The sequence below is a fragment of the Mandrillus leucophaeus genome, unplaced genomic scaffold (assembly GCF_000951045.1).
Source record: "Mandrillus leucophaeus isolate KB7577 unplaced genomic scaffold, Mleu.le_1.0 Scaffold314, whole genome shotgun sequence".
Lineage (NCBI taxonomy): Eukaryota > Metazoa > Chordata > Mammalia > Primates > Cercopithecidae > Mandrillus > Mandrillus leucophaeus.
The window spans coordinates 1,340,638-1,364,337 of NW_012103299.1; the positions used below are offsets into that span (position 1 = coordinate 1,340,638).

The window sequence follows — 23,700 nt, forward strand, 5'->3', positions numbered from 1 at the left end:
TACTCCTTCCTGCAGATCACACACATCCTGCCTTCGTGGAGATCTGAGTCTCTCCAGGTCAAGCAGACACACAGCTGAATGCCCAATGACAACAGGCATGATAAAGACCATCTCAGGCGATGGCACTGGGGGGACTAGGGACCTGCAGGAGGCCCTGGACTCAGCTAGGGGCTGGGAATAGTGGGATGCCCATTGAGCCAGGTCTCGAGGGAGGAGAGGGAGCCAAGGGGAACGGTAGGGGCAGAAGCAGGGAGAGGCTGGAATTTGGAGGGAGGGTAAAGTGATATGGTAGGTGTGGCAGAGGGTGTGCCAGGTTGGGCAGTCACTGCCTTGCAGAGGTGAGGGCGAGGGTGCTGCAGACATCACAGGAACCAGATGGGAAGGCCCTAAATGCCAGCCCAAGAGACTCAGACTGCACTGCACGGGCAAGAGGGAGCTACTCCAGGGCTTTTGGCAAAGCAGGGCCACGGCCACACCCACACTGCCTGTCAGGGAGGGGCCTCCAGGGCAGCAAGGAGGGTGGACAGAGTCAGGCTATGGGCCATCTCTAGAACCACGAGGTTAAGAGGAAGGGACAAATCCCAAATGAGCAGGAGAAGCAGCACCGGGTGTAGACCATCGGCGGAGGTAGCTCAGGGACAGCAGAGGCCTGTGCTGTCCATGCTCACGGTGGCCTTGTACAAGGCACTCAGCTCCTGGTGCAGCTTCGCCCAGTGCCCAGCAGGCCAAGGCCCCCTCCAGCTGCCAAATCCTCCAGGAAACATTAAATATGACCACAGATCAAAAGCCCTTCTGAGCACCAGTGGCCATGGCCAGCCTTATTTGATGATTTTTATCTCCCCTCCCCTTCACTGTTGTTTTCTGACCTCATCTCTCCGTCGGAGAGTTTCTTTACAGAAGGGCTTGGGAATCCCAAGAGATGTTCTTTAAGAGCGGCCTGCAATTTAAATGAATACTGGGGTGGAGAGAAGTACTGCCTTGTTACTATAGGGGAAGTTTCCTGCAAAACCAACTATATGTTAGGATAAAATGCGGCCAAGAAACCAGCGAAGTTTACATATTTGTTTAATCTTGATTATATGATCTGACTTCCTTCAGGGAATAAGAGATAAACACTCTTATTTCCAGCCCCCCACCGCCGCCCCCCGAGACCAGAGCTCTGACGTGAGATAAAGAAAACTAGAGTTAAAAAGTTTCTAAGAGGATGTGTTATTTACACAAATTGAAGATGCTTAAAATAAAAGAAAAACAACAAGCAATCTCAAATAGTACACCAGCATCTGCTTTTAGCTGGGTTCAGGGAAAGCGGTTCCTATAAGAAACAGAAAAATGTGGAGGTTGGACTCCAGGGGCCCTATGGATCATCCTAGTTTGGAGATGTCAATGGCAAACCTGAACTTTCTCATTGAAATTGCTAAAACAAACACAACAGCCACATCATAGAAAGTTCAGAAAAGAGGAGAAAGATCTACCCCACCACCTGCTACCTCGCCCCACTTTTGCACCCTGTCTCTGCATTTTGCATTGTCCCAGTCCTGATCGATCTCACATGAGAACCGTGGGCTATGCCCTCACCATGTACCATGGCTGTGCTGGATTTTTTTTTGACACATGATATCAGCTAATTCTTAAAACAAACCTTCACCTACAGGATTGGGGTCTCCATTTATCCAGCAGAAAACAAGGCTCCAGGCAGCAAAGACATTTCCCCGCAGCTGCAAGGCGGCAGCACTGAGATGTGACCCAGCCTGTCTGATCCCCAGCCCGTGCTTTTCCCCATCCTAACTTTTTTCCATAAGTACCACTGAAGTACTCAGTAATGTAAGTAGTTTCCTGACTTTCTTACCATCAGAATGCACAGCCAATTTTGTATCCTGCTTTTTCTTTTCTAACTCAACATTACAGCAAAAGCATTTCCCCGCATCGCTCCCAGGCCTTCTCTGCTTGTTTCAAGGCTGTGGAATAGTCCATCGAGGGCCAAATGTCCCCCACCGTTCGCCTCCTGGCAGTCACTACAGCTGTTCCCCCAAATGGCCAAGTCTGTGGGTGCAGATTCTTAGCTCTGGCACCAGGACTAGACTCAAACAGACACCCTGTCGCTGGTAAAATAATGATAATAATAATAATAATAATAATAATAAAACCTCATCTGCCAGGAAGAGGCCCCCAAACCACACCAGCGACTAAATCCCACTGGCCACCCTCGCATGAAAGACCGAGGCCCTGCTGGCCTTGGGTGGGTGCTGGCCCCCGGCCAATGAGCCGCGCCCCCCACTTGTGGCCAAGAATTGAGTCCAGGGACTCCAAGAAGAAGTCGGGGAGGTGCGATTTCTGGGAGGTGGGAACTCAGTGGAGACCGTTGCAGTTGCCCTTCTGGTTCATAGAAGGGAGAAGGGACAGCCCTGGCCCAAATCCCATGACTTTTTTGTTTTTGTTTTTTTGGAATGGAGTCTTGCTCTGTCACCCAGGCTGGAGTGCAGTGGCGTGATCTCGGCTCACTGCAACATCCGCCTCCTGGGTTCAAGCGATTCTCCTGCCTCAGCCTCCTGAGTAGCTGGGACTACAGGTGCCCGCCACCACACCTGGCTAATTTGTGTATTTTTAGTAGAGACAGGGTTTCACCATATTGGCCAGGCTGGTTTTGAACTCCTGACCTTGTGATCCACCCGCCTTAGCCTCCTGAAGTGCTGGGATTATAGGCGTGAACCACCGCGCCTGGTCAATCCCATGGCTTTTTAAATGTTTTCTTGAGTCAGGGTCTTGCTCTGTCTCCCAGGCTGAGTACAGTGGCATGATCACAGCTCACTGCAGCCTCAAACTCCTGGGCTCAAGTGATTCTCCCACCTCAGCCTCCCAAGTAGCTAGGACTACAGGTGTGTGCCACCACACCTGGCTAATTATTATTATTTTTTTTTTTTGTGGAGTCAGGGTTGCTGGGGCTGGTCTTGAACTCCTGGGCTCAAGCAATCCACCCACCTCAGCTTCCCAAAGTGCTGGGATTACAGGCATGAGCCACCATGCCCAGCCCAACCTCCATGGTTAATCACAGGCTGCTCCAGCCCCGCCAAGTCTAGAGGGCAGCGTCTTTCCAGGAGTTAGTCAAGGAAACAGTGCCCGGACACGAAATGCATGGCAGAGATTTGGAGGGTGGGTGATGAGTGTCTGCCTGTGGTTAGGGAGGGGGAACTCTGCTCTGGCTGTGAGGGTCACCACTGCCCAGCCTTGCAAGTCTTTCTGGAAGGCAGGTCAACATAAGAACTGCTACCTGAGTGGCTGTGACGTTTCCTTCATGGGCTCTGGATGAAAGCCTGTGCTTTGCTACTGATTTGTCTGAAAGCCTTGAGCAAGTCACTGTACCTCCCAGAGCTGCAGTTTTGTCATCTGTAAATGGCAGGTGACCTTAGACCCCTGTCTCAGGCTGCTGGCAGGGGCAATGAGAGCATAGAAAAATCCCAGCAGAAGTCCTGGCACATAGTAGATGTTGAATAAACAACATTCCCTTCCCTTCCCCATGGGAAATAACACGTCCAACCGCTGGGTAAGCCCTGCCCTCTCACCTCCATCTCTTTCTTGCTTTTTATTTCTACATCACAGTTTGAGAGGTGGTGAAAAAGAGCACAGGCTTGGAGTCAGACTTGGGTTTAAATTCTGGTTTTGCTTATTTATTAGCTGTGTGATCTTGAGGTCCATACTTAACTTCTCTTTCCCCCCCAGCCCCCAACAACCTAGAAAAGTAGGAAAAGTCATCTCTACACTGCAAGGTGGTTGTGAGGATGGCGCAGAGCAAACCCATCAGACACACAGTGTGTGGCATGTAGTAGGTGCTCATTAAACGCTTGATCTCCTCCTCTAACCACCTTATTTAGTTCCTTTGACTAGGAAAGGTTTGTTCCTGGGTCAGAGATGCCTACCTGTGGCAGCTGGGAAAACACGTTCGGAAACATTTCTCCCGTGGAGGGCTCATAACCTTGGCCAGCAGAGGCCTCTTGAAAACCCTGCGGTCGCTTCCACTTGGTGTCCAAGGACAGAGGCCTATTTTTAAGCCATCCCAGCAGGTGTCCTAAATGCGCCTTGTGCCACCCCCTGAATGATCCTCACTCATCTCCCCAGCCTAGCCCTTCCTTTGATCTAAAAAGAGCCCAAGGAAATGGCAGTCACCGTCAGGAGGATGGCAGGAAGCAACAGCTCCCGATACTCTGGCCCCGAGACGCCGGCTTCCAGCCTGCCGGCGTTCCGCAGCTGGCATGCTGGCTGAGGTTTTCGGCAGATTCCTCTCCATCAGGAAAGGGAATTGCCAAATGGAAGAATGGTCTATTCTGCCTCTTCCTTTGAACGTGAGGATTACACTGGAGTTTCACTGAGCCTCTGCTATGTACTGGGTACATGTCTTGGTTGATTGGGTTTAATCTTTAGAAAAACTCTCCAGAGTGAGCTTTACCACCTTGATTTCCCAGATGAGGAAACTGAGGGTCTGAGAGGAGCAGGCTCATGCGCTTTCTTCCACCCCACCCCTTCTTCAAGGCAACTGCCATAACCTTTGTGTTGGCGGGGTGTGGGGAATGGTTCATGGATCTTGTTAGAAGCAATAAAATCTATAGAGGCTTTCCCCCCAGAAACACACCCAGACACCATGCACAATCTGATATTCAACTTCAGGGGCTTCCTGGACCTGGACCTTCACAACATGTGTCCTTGGACTATAGATCTTGAGTGAGAAATCTCTGGTTCAAATGACATTTGCCCAAGTCCAAAATGTAAACCAGCATTGTTGGCAGTAGGAAGCAACATGGCGCTCATGTGTGTTGGGGTGAGGGGGGCAGGCTGTGCTCTAGAGAGAAGAAAAGGCAAGGCTGGTAGTTAGCAAGGCTTCCTGCCATATCCAGAGGGGCCAAGATATCAGTCACCTTTGCCAACAAAGTTCCATTTTCCATTGATGGGTTTAAAAGTGGGCTAGAAAAAAACATAACCAGGCTGGGTACGGAGGCTCATGCCTGTAATCTTAGCACTTTGGGAGGCCGAGGTGAACAGATCACCTGAGGTCAGGAGTTCGAGACCAGCCTGGCCAACATGGTGAAACCCTGCCTCTGCTAAAGATACAAACATTAGCCAGGCGTAGTGGCGGGCACCTATAATCCCAGCTACTCGGGGGGCTGAGGCAGGAGAATCACTTGAACCCAGGAGGCGGAGGTTGCAGTGAGCTGAGATCATGCCACTGCACTCTAGCCTGGGTGACAGAGGGAGACTCCATCTCAAAAAAAATAAATAAATAAATAAAAAGAAAAGAAAAGAAAAAACATAACTAACCCTTCCTCACCTCTGCCAAATGGGGCAGTGACAGGCACTCAGGAGACAGACACTAGCTTACTGGGACTTTGTTCCCTTTTTCAGAGGCCTGGTTGGCCAGCATCCCCAAGGGAAAAGGGCCAGCCCGCGCTGGAAACTGCCACTCTGCTCTCTTTGCTTTGCAAACAAAACCCCGTCAACAGCTGCAAGGACATCCCAGAGAGAGGCCAGAGGTCGTGATGCTGCTTGTGGGGAGAAAAGCCCACTCCATCCAGGCCTAAGTGGCAGACCTCTCAGCTTGAGTGGGCTCTGATGCGAGAGTTCCCAGGGGGTGAGGTCATCCTGACGCCCCCTCAAAGCATGCTTAGCAGGCGCTGGGATTCCCAAGCTGACTCTGACCCTCTGCCGGGCCCCTTGACTGAGGCCTCTTCTTGATAAAGGGACCCAGGAAACTCCAACTTCAGAGGCGCTAGCTCCCAGGGCTAGGGCCCCACTACAGTGAGAGGTGGGGGGAATGTGCCCTCATTCCTTCTCGAGTACATCACTTCCTCCTTCATCTGACATTTACAGAGCATCTGCTCTGGGCCAGGGCCCGCGCTGGCTGCTGGGTACATGCACTGACAAGTCACATACTGTCCCTGCCCCCTCGAGCTGAGACCAGCCGCAAGGATGGACATAAGCAGACCCCATGGCTGCACAGGGTGGTGGCCAGGGAGAGCTGGGGCAGTGGCGACAGCTTCTCAGGGGAACTGAGAAGCTGCAGAATGAGGAAGCAAGGCTGGGAGGAAGATAAAGGATGGGGAAGTATGTTTCAGGCAGAGGGAACAGCACCCGCAAAGGCCGGGAGATGAGAATCAGCTGAGAGCACTGGGGAACTGCAAGAAGTACGGGCCAGAAGGGAGAGGGGAGAGGAGTGGGAGTCAGGGGCAGTATCACAAAGGGTCTTAAAGGCCATGCAGGGAGGTTGAAGTCCTCCAGAAGGTTCTGGGGGCTGCTGAAGGGTTTGGATCAGGGAAGAAACCCCTGTGGATCCACCTCTCTGAAAAATGAGATTGAAACCCTGGGCCTTCCTTTCTTCCCTGCCAGTCAAAGTGACCCAGCATGGCAGGCGTGAGAAAACAGTCCAGGTTTTGAACGTCTCTTCCAACGGTTGACGCGGTCCTGCCCCTCAGCGCCTGCTTCTCCTCCTGGCAGCCCCTGGCAGCTGCCCAGTGATAAGCTGGCTGAGGTTGCCAGGCCTGCCATTTCTCCTTCTCTTTGCCTTGAGGACAGCCACTCCCCCAGCCTAGGTGGTGCCCAGAAGCCTGACTGCTCCCAACTTCAGCCCCAGGAGAGCACCTGCAAGGCCTGAAAGGCAGCATTTTTGGAGCAATAGACCCATTGGCCCAAGTTCCCCTGGAGCAATGCTGTTCTTGCTCCTGGACTGAGGAAATGTTCTTTACAACCCCAACAGCTGGGCAAAATGCTTGCTGGCCCCAAGGTCTCTCACATCCTGACCTGCAAGAAGAAAGCTAGACTACGTACAAGTAGCTTAATCCACCTTCTGGCACAGAGAGTGAGCAATGCCCTGGCTTCCTCTCAGGCAGGAAGCTGTGGCTGGGGGTGGGGCAGGGATGGTGGTGGATGTCATCAATCAGCTTGTTTTGAGCTGCTCAAAGACCACAGTTTGGCGGAACTTGGGACGAACAATAAGCAAAGTATCTAAAAAAGGAAGAAAGTGACTGATTACAGCAGGGGGATGGAGCCCCAGGGCTGAGTGTCCCTGAGGCCGGAAAAAGAATTGGGGGTAGGGCCTGATGGGAGAGGCAGACCTCCCAGGGGACAATGGCCCCCCACCCATAGGACCTTGCAGGAACCTCCTGACAGTGCTGGAGGAGGTGATGGCTACCAGACCCCCTCCCAGGCAGGAGGGCGGCTCAGAGAGGTTGGGTGAGCTGCCCATGACCAGGAATTGTGGCGTGGGTGTTTGAACTCATACCAGCCTGGCTCCCAAGGCTATGACAAAGATGCTGTGGCTCCTGCCGGCGAAGTGCAAAAGTCATCCCTGCAGGGGAGGAGGACAGCATAGTGCTTGACACAAGGTAGGTCAGCTACTGTCATCTTCCCAGCCATGCTCAGCTCTGAGGCCCCCCAGGGAGCGACTCTGATGCGTGTCTCGTCCTTCTCTGAAGATGCAGCCTTCTCTTCTCTCTCCTGCTCACCCACCACGCAGGGCTTCCCCCAGATGCCTGAAGGGCTCTTGAGAGCAGGTGAGCGTGGACTGGGGATGCCTGCAGGCAGCCCGCATGGCCTTCTGTCCCTTCCCCAAGAGGTAAAGGGCTACGTGCTTGGAAGGCATGCTCTGCAGCCTGTAGGGTCCAGCCCTACGGGGCTTAGTGGGTGCTCTCCCTGTGTGCGGAGACGAGAGACTGTAATAAATAAAGACACAAGACAAAGATATAAAGAGAAAACAGCTGGGCCTGGGAGACCGGTAGTGGCCCCGAACGGCTGGGCGCGCTGATATTTATTGATTGCATACGAGACCAGGGGGCAGGGTAAGGAGGGTGAATCTTCTAAGTGATTGACAAGGTGAAGCAAGTCATGTGATCACTGGACAGGGGGCCCTTCTTAGGTAGCTGAAGCAGAGAGAGAAGGCAGCATACCTCAGTGTTTTCCTCTATGCACTTACAAGAAAGATCAAAGACTTCAAGACTTTCACTATTCCTTCTACCACTCTCTACTACGGACTTCAAAGAGGAACCAGGACTATGGGAGGAACATGAAAGTGGAAGAGGAGCGTGACCATTGAAGCACAGCACCACAGGGAGGGGTTTAGGCCTCCGGATGACTGCGGGCAGGCCTGGATCATATGCAGCCTTCCACAAGAAGCTGCTGGAGCAGAGTGTTCCCGGACTCCTCCAAGGAAAGGAGACTCCCTGTCGCGGTCTGCTAAGTAACAGGTGCCTTCCCAGGCACTGGTGTTACTGCTTGACCAAGGAGCCCTCAAGCGGCCCTAATGTGGGTGTGACAGAAGGCTCACCTCTTGCCTTCTAGGTCACTTCTCACAATGTCCCTTCAATATCTGACCCTATACCCACCGGTTATTCCTAGGTTATATTAGTAATGCAACAAAGAGTAATATTAAAAGCTAATGATTAATAATGTTTATAATGATTGATAATTGTCCATGATCATCTCTATATCTAATTTGTATTATGGCTATTCTTATTCTAACTAGTTTCTTTATTGTACTGAAACAGTTTGTGCCTTCAGTCTCTTGCCACGGCACCTGGGTAATCCTCCGCCCACAGGAGCCCTGATTAGAATCTCCATCCCATGTGTCCTAAGTTCTGGTGATCTGACAGTCCTTGGTTCACTGGGCCTCTCTATAGCCCTATGAGCCCATTTCACAACAGGGACTTTAGGCCCAGAGAAGGTAAGGGGCTGGCCCAAGTTCATGAGGCAGATAAGCAGCAGGGTGAGGATTCGACTCAGGTCTGAATCCAAAGCCCATGCATGCTGTCGGTCATCGTGCAGAATTGCTTCCCCAGCCAACCAGTCATCTGTCATGGGGATGTGAGGTGCTGACTCAAATAGTCTATAGCAGGATTATTTGGTCCTACCGCTCAGATCAATTTTGGGAGCACAGATCCCTTGCCTCCAAGGAAAAAAGGTAATGGCCACTTACAGAGTTCCCAGCTTGTGCTGGGTTTGGACTTCTCCTAGAATCTCCTATATTCCTCATCACAGCCCCATTAGGGAGGGAGGGACTGTCATTATCCCCATCCTAAAGATGAGGATGTGGCGGTTGTTAGATACGAGTTTTAAATTTCTTTTCAAAGAATTAATATGTCAGTATGTTCAATTCTTTGCCTTCTACTTTTAAACTTCCTCGTAAAGCAACCTTTTTAGATTATCTACTCCACCCTAACTCATTCCGATCACCTGCTCCCCCTAACTCATTCTGATCACCTGCTCCCCCTAACTCATTCTGATCACCTGCTCCACCCTAACTCGTTCATGATCACCTGCTCCACCCTAACTCGTTCAGATTACCTGCTCCCCCTAACTCATTCTGATCACCTGCTCCACCCTAACTCGTTCAGATTACCTGCTACCTGCTCTGCCCTGACTCCTGCCAAAACACCCACCCCTTCATTCTCTTTAAATTAGCCAATCGGAATTAGTTTAACCTGCAGGGTTTAATCCTAGCCAACAGGCGAAAGACACAGCAGCAGAGGCCATGTGCGTCAGGGATAAGAACCCCTTCCCCTTGTCCAAGCGTGCGCTCATCATTGCTCCATCTGTAAGGGCATATCCTTCTATGAAGTAACTTGCCTTGTTGAGAATTAAAAAGAAAACTTTATATTTGAGTGCTATTCCTTTTGTGGCACCGAAACTTTATATACAACAATTTGGGGGCTCACCCGTGATTACATTCCCCTCCAGGGGTGGTCTTTGGTTCTCATGAGGAGGTGCACCCCGTCCTATTGTGGCAGCCTCAAGGGTGAGAAATCAAGACCCACCCAGTGTGAGGAATAACCCAAGCTCTCAGTAGGTGGAAAAAAAAAAAAGCCAAAAAATTGGCCAGCAACCTAGCTTAAAGGATCCTCACATACTGCGGTGATGACTCTGTGCATAGACCAAGGAAGGAGAAGCGGTGGAAGCTGGTAAAGTACTTCCTTGGTGGTCACATTCTAGAGGGCGAAATGTGTGTGTGCGTGAGTGATCACCAACCACATTGCTTGTGGTGTCATTTGTGTGGATGGTGACAAGTCCTACTGCTGGACGGAGAGAGTGGGTCCTCTTCGCGGTTCCATAGCTACCTCATATGGATTGGGGCGGATCCTGCCATAGGATTTATACCAGCACACCAACACAAAGAGGAGCTTAATTCTCCCTTGGGGAGCAGCCAGAGAGGACAGCACGAGTGGGAAGTGTGCAAAGGACCTTCAGAGGGGGAAAGAGGGGAAACAGGTCAACCTTGCAGGACAAGCAAGGCAAGACAGCCCCTGGTTTAAGGGGCTGAGCCTTCTGGGACAGGCAAGGTGAGACATCCCTGGTTTGAGGGGTTGAGCCTTCTGCTAATTTCAAGGGTTGAACCTCACACAAACCCCCACTTTCTTCTTGGGGGAAGAAAGAGTAGCTCCACTCCCGCCGGTCCCTCCCCTAGGTGAAGAGGGAGAGGGGAGAACAGCAGCCTAAGTGGCTGGCAGAGGCAAGGAAAGACCAGCAGAGAGAGAGGAGAGGGAAAGAGAGAGAGAGGAAGAGACAGACAAAAAGGGAGTCAGAGAGACACAGTCAAAGAGAAAGGGAGAGGTATACAAGTAGTCAAGAAAAAAAATAATGTACCCTAGTCCTTTAAAAGCCAAGGTACATTTAGAACCTATAATTGATAATTAAAGGTCTTCTCCGTGACCCTATAACAATCCATGGTACCACTTTGTTGTCGGTGTAAACAAGAGCATAGCCCAAAAGCACTGAGGCCACTGACAACCCGTAGCCTTCTATCAAAAATCCTTAACCCAGTACCCTGCGGATGGCCCAAATACATTCAATCTGTAGTGGCAACAGCTTTGCTAACAGAAAAAAGTAGAAAAATAACTTTTAGAGGAAACCTCATTGTGAGCACATCTCACCAGTTCAGAACTATCCTAAGCCAAAAAAAAAAAATAGTTTACTAACTCAAAAATCTTAAAGTATGGGGCTATTCTGTTAGATGATTTAACATTAACCACTGATAATTCCCTTAACCCAGCAGGTTTCCTAACAGGGGATCTAAATCTTAATTACCATACAAAGGTCTGACCAGACCTAGGAGGAGCTCCCTTCAGGACTGGACATAGATGGCTCCTCCCAGGTGATGAGGGAAAAAGACACAATAGGTATTCAGTAATTGATAAGGAAACTGTTGTAAAAGCAGAGTTAGGAAAATTGCCTGATAATTGGTCTGCTCAAAGTGTGAGCTGTTTCCACTCAGCCAAGTCTTAAAGTACTTACAGAACCAGGAAGGAACCCTCTATACCAATTCTAAGTTAATTTGGACTAAACGAGGTCTTATTAACAGCAAAGGATAGTTGAAATCCCAAACTTATACAGTTTTCAACAAAAGTAAAGTTTGCCAAAAGTTGACAGTGCAACATGTATTATCCTAACTTCTAATCTTATGGCTTTAGGTAGTCTAGTCCACAGACATGAAGGAAGTTCGCTTTGGAAAAGAATGGTTATCATCTTTAGGGAAAAAAAAAAAAGTCGGGGAGAATTTATATAAAAAGAATGTTATATGGTAAATTCTTATCCTAAAATAACTGGTTGTTTAAAGAAAGAGATGTTTGCAATAAGTCAGAAAGTTGAGGCATGTTGAAGAATTGTCTATGAAAGTCGTGAAAGAAAAAGTGTATTATAAAAAGGAATTTATGCAAGAAATGTTGTATAATTTAAAAGTAATTAAGCCTCCTGAATGTAAAACTATTGAAAAAAGTTTATGTGCAAGGTGTATAAGGAAAGTAAAATAGACTTTTAGTAAAAGGATTATAAAGAGGCCTAAGAATGGATTTTTACCTACATTAAAAGGTTAAAAATTTTTTTTATTTTGAAGGTTTAAGCAAGTTTTAAAATGTTAATTATAAAGGAAATTCTGTGTGTAAACATACTGGCTAAAGTTAAAAGGGTATCCAGTTTTTCTGTGAACTGGACATTAAAATAACACAATGGGTTTTTCTTAAAGCACGAACCTGCTCTTTAACAAGAATTGTAAAAGGTTAAGAGTCTATAAAAATCTTGCCTCATGGTCAGACATTAAAAATTAAATATGTCTACAAAGTTTTATTAAAACTAAGTTTAACATTGATATACTAATATAAAGATGAAATTTAGCTTATCTGGTATAAAAATCATAGGAAGCATTGTCAAATATAAAATGGTGTTTGGATTTCTTCAGTATAAAAACTAATAAAAATAGGTGCTGAAGGAAATTTCTCAGAAGGCACCAGGCACTATAAAGTCCACTGCTGTCTCCAAATTTAAAACAAAAGGTCAATTTCTTAGAAATGATATACTTGGTTTATCTTCCACTCTCCTTTCCCTCAAAACTAAGTCTTTTAGCACTTGTACCACCCCTAGAATTTCCGGTAAACCAGCACCAACCTGAAGATCACGTTCTCATCAAAGGGTGGAAAGAAGGAAAACTCAAGCCAGCCTGGGAAGGACCCTACCTTGTGCTGCTTGCCACCAAGACTGCTGTTCGTACAGTGAAAAAGGGATGGACTCATCACCCCTGAGTCAAGAAAGCACCACCCCCTCCAGAGTCGTGGACCATAGTCCCAGGAGAAAACCCTACCAAACTAAAGCTAAACTCTTTCATCTATCACTTTCTTCTTCCTCACTCTATTGCTGACCATCTAGTTATTAACATAACCGAGTCAATTTTGCCTCAAACTATTGCATTTAATGCTTGCCTTGTTATACCCTGTGGGGACTTGCCAAGTCAAAGACAGCTCCCTACTTCAGAAAAGTGCCTCTGTCCCTCCTGACTTTCTTCAGACTAGGCATTAGTAAATTGGGACCATTTAATCTGGGGAGATTTCGATAAAGACCCCAGTGTCAACCAGGAGGCTTGCCACCTGATGTAGAGCTTTTATGCCACAGTTGGTCCAATGTTCTGTGGACCACTAAAGAACAAGGATGGACTGCCCCAACGGTTTTTGTAATTTCCTAAAAACCATACATTCATTTTACTAGAGGACCATAGAAGTTAAAGACTTAAACTTTGGCAATTAAGACAGAATACCAAGATGCAAATGCCTGGTTGGAATGGATCAAATATTCTATCCACACGTTAAACAAAAGCAATTGTTATGCTTGTGTACATGGCAGGCCAGAGGCCCAAATTGTCCCCTTTCCACCAAGGTGGTCCTCCAGTCGACCAGGCATAGACTGCATGGTAGCTCTTTTCCAGGATTCTACAGCCTGGAGTAATAAGTCGTGCCAAGCTCTTTCTGCTATATCCCAAAGTTCGGCACCCTGCAGGTCAGCCCCCGAGGGCCATCCAGCTTCCGTCTCCCAATAAGTTCACTTCGTGTCTCTCATGACAGAGAGGAAACTTAGCCTTCCTTGGAGACCTGAAGGGATGCAGTGAGCTTAAGAACTTTCAAGAGCTTACCAATAAGTCAGCCTTTCTTGTTCATCCCTGAGCGGATGTATGGTGGTATTGTGGTGGACCTTTACTGGACACTCTGCCGAATAACTGGAGTGGCACTTGTGCTTTAGTCCAATTGGCTATCCCTTTCACCCTGGTATTTCATCAACCAGTGGGAGGAAAAACAAGACATCATAAAGCAAGAGAAGCCCTTATGGGTCTTTTGACACTCACATCTATTTAAAAGCAACTGGAGTCCCACGGGAAATACCAGATCAATTTAAAGCCCGAAATAAAATAGCTGCAGGATTTGAGTCAATATTTTGGTAGGTGACAGTTAATAAAAATGTAGATTGGATAAACTACATATATTACAACCAACAGCGATGTATTAACTACACTAAAGATGCTGTTAAAGGAATAACTGAACAATTAGGGACTACTAGCCAGATGGCTTAGGAAAATAGGATAGCCTTAGACATGATATTAGCAGAAAGAGGAAGAGTCTGCGTCATGATTAGAACTCAATGTTGCACCTTCATCCCAAATAACACCGCCCCGATGGAAGTATAACAAAGGCATTGCAAGGTCTGACTGCTCTATCCAATGAGTTAGCCAGCAACTCGGGTAAATGACCACTTTATAGGATGGCTAAAAAAGTAATTTGGTAAATGGAAAGGAATAATACCCTCAATGCTTATTTCCCTCACAGCCATAATAGGTGTACTTATTTTTGTCAGGTGCTATGTCATACCATGCATCCGTAAGTTGATACAGAGGCTCATAAAAACGGCACTTACGAAAACCTCACTTAACTATCCTCCACCTTATCCAGAGAAGCTGCTGCTTTTGGAAAATCAAGCAAAACAACTAAGCCAAGACATGTTTAAAAAAATAGTTTGCAAAGAAAGCTGTAAGGAAATACAAGGGGAGGGGTTGTCAGATATGAGTTCTAAATTTCTTTTCAAATAATTAATATGTCAGTATGTTCAATTCTTTGCCTTCTACTTTTAAACTTCCTCGTAAAGCAAACTTTTTCGATTACCTACTCCACCCTGACTCATTCCGATCACCTGCTACCTGCTCTGCCCTGACTCCCGCCAAAGCACTCACCCTGTCATTCTCTTTAAATTAGCCAATCAGAATTAGTTTGGCCTGTGCGGTCGAACCCTAGCCAATAGGGGAACGACAGAGCAGCAGGGGCCACGTGCATCAGGGATAAAAACCCCTTCCCCTCCCTTGTCCAAGTGTGCACCCACCATTGCTCCATCTGTAAGGGCACACCCTTCTATAGAAGTAACTTGCCTTGCTGAGAATTAAAAAGAAAATTTTATATTGGAGTGCTATTCCTTTTGCAGCACTGAAACTTTATATGTAACAGCTCAGGGAGGAACAGACCTACCCACAATCATACAGCTTAGAGACAGTGGAACTGAGATTCAAACTTGGGACTGCCTCCAAACCAACGCCCTTTCTACCACCTTTCTTGAGATTCCAGCGAAAGACCCCATTTGTAATCACCTGGTGACCTTGTGCCAGGTTCTGGTCCTCAGTATCCCCATATGCCACATGGGAGCTGGAATGGGGATTTGGAGTACCCTCTGGTCCTGGGAACAGAGCCCCTGAGTGACCTATCTGCAGGGCTGAAGTTCCTGCAGAGACATGGAAATTCCACTCTGCCATCTCCCGCTCTTGAATGGCCCAAACTTTAAGGGAAGTGAAGCTTTTCTGAGACGTGGAGATCTGCTTGTTTGGACTGGAAAGTTACCAGGCAGACCTGGCCATGGAGACACGAGTACAGTGCTGACCCATCTCATAAATCCATCATCCTTGTAGCAGAAGGAAAGAAAACACATGCCTGAGGGATGCAATTGTGATATAAACAATGTGTAATGTTGAGGTTGTAAACAAAGTACACTGTTTAATAGCTGTGGGCATTCTGCCAAGTGCCAATACTGCCCAAGACACCTCCACCCCACCAATTTCCCCAAATGGCTTATTCATTAAAGAACTTTCCCCTCTGCCTAGAAGTGAGGCAAGAGGCCAGCTCTGGGTGGCCCTGAATCCTGGTAATAAGAAAATGAAAGAAGAAGGGATGAGTGGGCTGGGTCTGTGGCCCTGGGATGGCTGTCCCAAACTCTGCTCAGAAACACCTGCCGCTGTCTGAAAGTTCTGAGGCTGGGTGGACACAGGGAGGTATGAGAACTGAGCTGAGGCAGGTGGCGTCACTGTCCTGTGCCTTATATGTCCTGATCTATAAAGTGGTGCTAAACCCTCCACCATACAGAACTGAAAGGGGGACTGTCTAAGTGAGATGTGAAGGGCACCAGGCAGGAGTGGTGGCTCACACCTGTAATCCCAGCACTTCAGGAGGCCGAGGCGGGTGGATCACCTGAGGTCAGGAGTTTGAGGCCAGCCTGACCAACATGGTGAAACCCCATCTCTATTAAAAATACAAAATTTAGCCGGGTGTGGTGGCGGGTGCCTGCAGTCTCAGCTACTTGGGAGGCTGAGGCAGAAGAATTGCTTGAACCCGGTAGGCAAGGGTTGCAGTGAGCCAAGGTTGCGCCACTGCACTCCAGCCTGGGCAACAGAGCAAGACTGTCTCAAAAAAAAAAAAAAAAAGTGAAGGGTTCTGCAGGAGTTCAGCAGATGGGCACTGGAAGGCATTGCCCGGAAGACCCCAGGGTCAAAAGGCATCTTCGTGGATAATTCATCTGAAATGCATTGGATACTCCAGAGCTTTTGCAAGAACCACGTCAAGTCCCAGCTGGGCTAATTACCTGTGTACTCCAGTGACAGGCATGCTCTCCCCGCTTTCCAGTTCCAGGCAGTTCCCACAGTTAGACAGTTCCTCCTCTGGCTGAACCGGAATCTGCTCTCCTGTGATGTCTACACACTGGTCATGTCTGCATTGGGTCCACCGTGCCCTTCCCCTTCAGGTCTGCAGCTCTCAGGTCACTACGGCCTCCCAGACTATGCTGCTGGAGAGTCTTTTCTTCCCCGGGGATGGCATGGCCTTTGCTGCCCAGAAAGCCCTCAGGGCATCACTCTCCCCTGACCTGCCTTGGCAGGGAATTGGAGATCCGCACACCAGACCTTGGGGGCTACCTGCTGGGAATCTCCACGGTGAACCCACAGGCTGCCTGGAGAGGGCCCCCACCCATGCCTAGAGGTACGATGTGAGACAAAACTAAAAGAACTAGGTGAGCGATTAAAAATGAACCTGCCAAGATTTCGAAATGCTTACAGATTTCTGCCAAATACGATGAGGGCTTCCAGTGCAAATGGGAAATGGCCCCTATGGGAACCCTCCACCCTGACCCAACACTCCCGTCCACACTGACGTTCCTTCCCTGTAGCTGGAATCATGTGGGACTGCTTGAGCTGTGCTCCCTGGGAAAGTTACCTTCCCTCTCTGTGCCTATGTTCTCCCAAGAGTTGGGGCAATAATAATAGGAGCCATCTTACAGGGCTTGTCCTGATAGGCATGGATGTGCCTGCTGAGAACACTGTCTGGCACAGACGGGCTACGTGATACAAGTTAGTGGTTATTCTTTTGTGTCTGTCTCCCTTAAGAGCACCCAATCCTAAGCTCAGTGTGGAGCAGCGGCTCCTCTCCCAGTGAATACATAATCCTAGCAGGTGCTACGTGTGAGCACTTAGTATCTGCTGGACACTTGGCATGCCTGAGAGGTAACATCATTCTCCCCTTTCCGTAGAAGAGGAAACCGAGGCTTAGAGAGGTTAAGTCACTTGTCTGGCTAAAAAGGGGCGAGGCCCAGACTCAGATGCAAGAAGGAAGGACCCCAGCTCGTGCAGTTACTCTGCTGCTGCTGGGGGCACAGCATGGGGACAGGATGCTTCTCACCTGCAGGACAGATGCGGGCCTGGATGACAAAGGGCTCTCACCCTCACCTGGGCCCTTGCTCACTGACTGCTGGGGGCTGCTTGGAGGTCCGGGGTGGGGGAAGGGCCTGCGAGCACCCTGGGCCCAGGGAAGGTATTGGGAGCACTGTGATGCTTGCCACTGGGGGCTGGGGGTGGCAGCATGGGCCAGTTTTTACCAGGCAGATGAGTCAGGAGGCTGAGTCCTAGTTGGGCAGGAAGAAGGAGCACAGAATTCAGCTCACCCCTTCTCCTCTCGGGCAAGATTTCCAGAGTCTGCAGGCCTGGGCTGAGGTGGGTGGGGGTAGGCGGCTTTTCTAGGTGCAGCTTCATTTTGGCTGCTGGGGACAGAAGTAATTCATCTTCAGAGGGCAAAGGGGGTGCACCTGCAAGAAGGGTGGGGCTCAGGTGCTCAGGATGAGGACAAGGGGCAGCAGCAAGTCAGCAAGAGGAGCCCCAAGGGACCCCAGGGTGCAGTGCCCCGTGGGATGGGGGGAAGGGGTGTGGAGCCCAGCATGCCTGCGATCCAATTCGCTCTGCCACTTCCTGGCCACCTGGGCTGGGCAGGTCTCACTACCCCTCTGAGCCTCAGTTTCCCCTTCTGTGACATGAGAAGACTGCCTCGCAAGGCCCTCATGATGGTTTCAATGGGATGGGATAAAGGGCCCAGTGCGGGGCAGGTGTGCACGAGCTTGGACCACCCCACAACGCTGCCCAGGTGAGCGTGTGCTACCTGCCAGGCTGCGACCTGGCGCCCTCCCTCTTCCCTCTCTGCTTTAAGCTCTAACCACACACCTGGCTTCTGGGCTTCTATTTTAAGCCCTCAGAGAGCACCATAAGTACAGAAAGCCCTTTGGTCCAAAAGAGAGGCAGAGCTGACTCTTCTCCATGGGGGAGATTAAACAGCCTGTGCTGAGCGGCCCTTGAGGTCCAGCCCAGGGAAAATGCTACGCCCCTGCTGGCAAACACAGCACATTATCCCGGTTGGGAGTGTGCCGGCTGAGAAATCCAAGCCTCCTGACTGCAGCCCGGCCTATAAGAAGCCTCCGCCTACCCCCGCCCGCCCCTGCCTCCAGCCTTTCCCACTGCTGTGACCTCACATCCCATCCCCATTTACACTAGAGTCCTCAGAACTCCACAGCTCCCCCCACCTGTGCTGCTCCCCCTCCCTCAGGCCTTTGCACGTGGCGCCCTGAACAGCCTTTCTCACTCCCTTCTCCTAGCTGATGTCTCTTCTTTCCGGTGTGAGCTAGACAGAGTGCGCCTCCTCCCGGAAGCCTCCCCTGCATCATCTTCTGGGCTCTCAACTCCCTGAGCTCCCCCGACACCATGTACTTTAACTGCTGTGTCCTTGTTGGTCTCTCCTGCTAGAACTTGAGTCCCTAAACACAGGCTGTGTTCCCCTGCCCAGCATGGAGCCTGGCCTAGAGGTTTGGTGAACACAGAAGAACGGTTAATGCAACCCACCAGGTAGATCCTTCTTAGCAGAAATCAGGTGTTCAGGAAACAGCCCAAGGAACCCTTGGGAACTGCTGTCAGTAGACAGGAAAGGGGTGCCTCCCCATCTTCAGCCCCTTGGTTTGAGGCTTGCGGTCACCTGGGGCAGGGTTTTCAAGGCAAGGAGTGAAGGGCACCTGTCAGCCACCCGCTGGAGTCCAGGGACTCCAGGAGCAGGCCCGAGGCCTCTCTTCCCAGAACCACGATGGCTACCATCCCGGGCATGTGCTGAACACTCACTTTCTCTATTCCACATAATTCCCACCCCCACCAACGATGAAGGAGCTACCCCTAGTCTCCCTGTGAGGAAATTGAGGCACAGAGAGGTCATGCCATTGGGAATTGGCTGAGCTGAAATTTGAACCCAGGCAGCTTGACTGTAAGATGTGAGTCTAACACCATAACACCAGCCTTGCACTGCTGTAGACCAGAAGCCTTCCAGTTCCCAACAGCTCCCGCTGTGACCCAGGGAAAGAAATGCATTTTACATGGCAACACACAAAACACACATACATCTCACACACACCCGCATGCGCAACTGAAAAGTTTATGAAGCAAAAATACTCTTACTACATAAATGCACAAGATTTTTAAAATTCTATGTCATTAAAGATTTTTTTACAGCTGGTCACAACCCACGGTGGAGAGACCACATGGTCTGGTGGCCAGGCCTTGCTTGGAGCACTGGGTGCTGACTGTCCCTCTCTGAGTCACAGGGTGGCAGGACCTTGTGCTCTCTAGTGATGTAACCAACTGGGTGTCCCGTTCTGTTAGAGCATGTTGGCCCCTTCCACTAGGGCCAGCTCATGAGGGTAACAAGTGATTCTGATTCTACAGAATCACTGATAGAGGTGGTTCTTAATGACCTGGTAGAAGGGAGCAAGATGGGACAAGAGAAGCAAGGTAAAGACCAACTGAACGTGAAGTGGTGACTGGGGAAGGAGGAGGAGAGGTAGAAAGAGGAAAGGCAATATCACTCCGTGGGCCATCCATGCAGTATTGCCGTGGCTGGAAGGAGGGTGACAAGGGTCGCTGTCCTCCCAAGAGCTGAGAAAGTCCAGATCCAGGGAAAACAGTGGCTGCCAGGCCCTAGGAGCAACACCACCCATGGCTCAGATAGGAAGGCAGGGAGCAGCAGATGTGTCCCGGGTAGGCTCAGCATCCGCATGGCCCCTTATCTGGGCCAAAAAGAGAAAGGGGCTCTGCAAGTGAGAATGTCAGAGTGTCTGGGGTAGGCAAGTGCTTCACTGTCTGGATACAGCACTTGCAGACTGTCCACATAAGTTAGGGGAGGCTGCTTCAACCCTTACTCTGTGTCCTTGACCTCTCTGAGCCTCCACTTGCTGCCCTGTAAAATGGGGATAAATATAGTTCCTCTAAAGGGTTGTAATGAGGATTTCAAATACATACTGTGGGTAAAGCCCTTGACCAAGGGCTTGGTATAGAGCGGGATCAACACACTTTCCTCACTCCAAAGTTCCGGAATGCCCGATTATTGAGCTAATACGAAAAAGCTGTTGGTTTGGCCAAGGGTGGGCCAACTTAATGATTAAAGCCAACCTGTAGTTTGAATTTAGTGTATTCTCCAACCAGAGCTGCGGGCGAGCCCCAGAGGCCAGAGGGAAGGGATTGGAATGTGCTGTTAGGAGAAGAAGGGGATGAGTCCCTCCCTCCACCTCCCCTCACTCTCATCCTGGAATGCTGCCCTCCCCTATCCCTACCTGCTTATGCTTTTTTTCTCCCTTCAAAAACCCAGATGAAGGCTAACGGATTCGAGAGAGAAGGACTACACGGCATTAGGAGTCAGACAGGTCTCAGTCTTCTAAGCCCAGCTTTGCCGCTGTTTAACTGTATGCAAAGTGTCTTAATCTCTTTAAAATGGAGGAGAATGGCACCTTACTTTGCAGGGTTGAGTTGCAACTGGAAAGAGAATGTAGAGCACACAGTAGGAGCTTAGTAGATATGAGGTCCTGTGCTGCACAGTTCTGTTTAAAGGGCATTTCTCGGATTATGCTGATGCACTTTGCAAGAGCTGCTAAGAGGCTTCCGCAATCGATCATAAAGAATCTTCCCTTTCTTTGGCATTTCCTTATTGTGTTGTGTAGTATGCCACGTGCATGGTGGGGAACCCAATAAATGTTATCTAAATCACGGGCTGGGAGGCCACAGCATGTCAGAATAAGAATGCAGGACTTTGGCGCCAAGTTAACCTAGATTTCAATCCCTGTTCTGCGAACTAGATGAACTGTGTGAGCTGGGACAAGCCACTTTACCTCTCTGAGCCTTGGCTTCTCAACTGTAATATGGAGATGATAATGCCTACACTCCAGGGATGTCAGAAGAATTAAATTCATCCATTCATCCCATCCAACGCATACTTACTGAACATTTACTCTGCACTAGCCACTGCTCCAGGTGCTAAACATATAGCAGTGAATAAAATGGACAAAATCTCCCTGGGGAGACAGATAAGAAACTGCTAACTACACATACAGCGTGTCGCATAGTGACACATGCTAAGGAGAAACTTAAAGCTGGGTCAAAGGAGTGAGTGGGGTTGGGGCAACAGCAGGCCCCTCATTCAAGCAGAGACCCCAAGGAAGCCTAGTGGGAGCCATGGGGAGGAGGGGAGAACAATGTGCCGGGGAGAGGGATCAGGAAGTGCAGAAGCCTTGAGGAGAAGCATGCTTGGCGTGTAAATGAAGCCACATATGCAGGAAGCCTGGCATGGAATCCAGGTGCTCAGCAAATGCCAGCTCTCTATTTCAAGTCCCACAGAAAGAACCCCACGCATGTGTCCTTTTCCTGAGAACGAAAGCACAAGGATTCTACAGGGCAAGACTGTGCCAAGTGTTCCTTCAGCCTAAGATTCAGGCAACATTTGAGCTCCAGCACCAGTTTTTGAGCCCTTGCCAGGCACCAGTCTCTGGGATAGGCAACCAGGGATACAAGATGATCAAGACAAGGGCTCTGTCCTCAGGGAACCCCAAAGATTCACAGAGACAGGCAATGACAATGCAGTCATTGCAACGATGAGCAGGAAGGGACTTCAGGTATCCAGGTAGCAGAGCAAAGGATGAGACTGTGGGTGGTCAGGGAAGGCTTCCTGGAGGAGGTAACGACAACTGGATTTTGAAAGGCAGACTAGACAAGAAAGGACAGTCCATGCGTGAGGACCATCACATGCCAAGCACAGAGGTATAAAAAACAGCACAGGGTGTGAAAGAACCTCATTACTGGTAGGTCGGAAAACAATTAACGGCTCTTCATATTCTTGGCACCAGCCACCCGATGTGACTCAGGAATTCCAGTTCTGACCCCTTCCTCAAACTCAGTGCAAGCTTCAAGCCCCAGAGGAGAGTCTGACTTCCCCATACTTAGACACTGCAGTGGGTAACCAACCTTAACTGCAGGCTCCCAGCCCAGGGTGGCCCAGCCCACAGAAAGAGGGTTGAGAGGGATGGAGAATACATAAATCTCCAGCTATATTTAGCCTGCCTGGCATGTGTCTGTCCCTTTACGCACCCCAAGGCTGACCCACAGGTGGCAGAATGGCTTTTTACTAGAATAGTATAAACATTTTTAAATTAAGAAACCAAGCAAACGGGCCTGTGCTGAGGTGCCTCATCCCAGGGTCTTTATGGCGAGAATATCTGCTGCCCTATTTGCCAACATCCCCAGATATCTCCTGACCCGCGGGTGGGTTCTCACCCAACCTGGCAATAGCCCTGTCCACAGGAGGTAGAGGCCACCCTCCAGTAAGCAGACCTGTGTTCTAATTCCACCTCTGCCACTGACTAGCGGGTGACTCTGCTTATGACTTCAGCTCTCTGGGAACTTGAACGTTTGAGTGCAGTAGCTCAGAGGCTTGTAAAGTAGGAGTTGGCTCCTCTTCCTTAAGCTGACCCTGGGAATCCTGGGCTCAGCACTGTCCATTCCAACCCGCTCCAGGGGAAGTTATTCTTTAACTGCATGTAATGCCTAGAAGGGAGAGCTATATGGGAGTGTTATAGCAGAGATGGGGTGATATGTCCCTCTTCCAGAACCTCACACTCAATTAACCTCACAGCCGAGCCTTTGTGCTTTAAACACACACACACTCCTCTCACCTTTTGCTCAAAGGATGCTACAAGGCTCAGCCTTAAGACAAAATACTTCTAAAGACTTGGGCGTGTGAGGGGAGGGAGGGCAGACACAGGTCCCACTCCAGATTCTCCCACTACTAGCTGTGTAACCTTGGGTGAATCATTTCACCTCTTCTGACACTCAGTTTCTTTATTTGTAAAACTGGGATACACATCTTTATCGCGAAGCTTCTTTGCATACCGAGCTGGGGTATGCAAAGTGCTGGGCACTGAGCCTCCACGGGCGCGCGCGGGCGCGGGACCGCTGCTCTGTTCCCACAGTTACCATGTATTTTCCAGTAAGGCCTCCTTCTACCCCGTTACCCTGCTCCGGATCCCCTCACTCCTGTCCCAGAAATTCTGGGGCGATTTTAACTAGGGGGCGAAGCGATCTGCAGCAGCGACTCCGAGGGGGTGAAGGAGTCCCCAGTGGAGCGGACACCAGAGGGGGGCGCAACCGGGGTGCGCGTGGGAACGTGGCCAAAGCAAGGCAGCATGTGCCGCGGGGGCGCTGGGAGGCTGGAAACTGGGGTGCCCCGGCGAGCACCCCTCACTCTCGGCAGCTGCAGTCTCGGCACCACGGGTGGCTTCTGGCCGTCGGAAGCCCTGGCGAGCCCGGCTCCAGTCACCCCCACCCAGGTCGCCTTGAGTTTGCTCATCAGCGCCCTCGGGCTGGAACAAAGGCGAGGGGGCGCGCGGCATCGCCCCAGCGGCCTTTTTTGCGCATCTGGCCAAAGCCGGGAGAATGAGGACTGGGGTCCCCAGGGTAACCAGGACGCGGCACCCGCCCTC

The 23,700-nt window shown here is 49.9% G+C and overlaps 1 protein-coding gene across 1 annotated transcript in view; it reads right to left on the minus strand.

Annotated features, from left to right (window-relative positions):
* The window catches only part of NEURL1B (neuralized E3 ubiquitin protein ligase 1B), a 48,959-nt gene extending 25,349 nt beyond the window's left edge, over positions 1-23,610 (minus strand). Inside the window, exons 1-3 of the mRNA XM_011987722.1 lie at positions 23,463-23,610; positions 17,533-17,673; positions 17,226-17,270 (exon numbers count right to left, since the gene is read on the minus strand). Coding sequence (XP_011843112.1) covers positions 17,226-17,270; positions 17,533-17,673; positions 23,463-23,610 — 334 coding nt within the window. The remainder of the gene's footprint in view (positions 1-17,225; positions 17,271-17,532; positions 17,674-23,462) is intronic.
* Between the last annotated feature and the right edge of the window lie 90 nt (positions 23,611-23,700).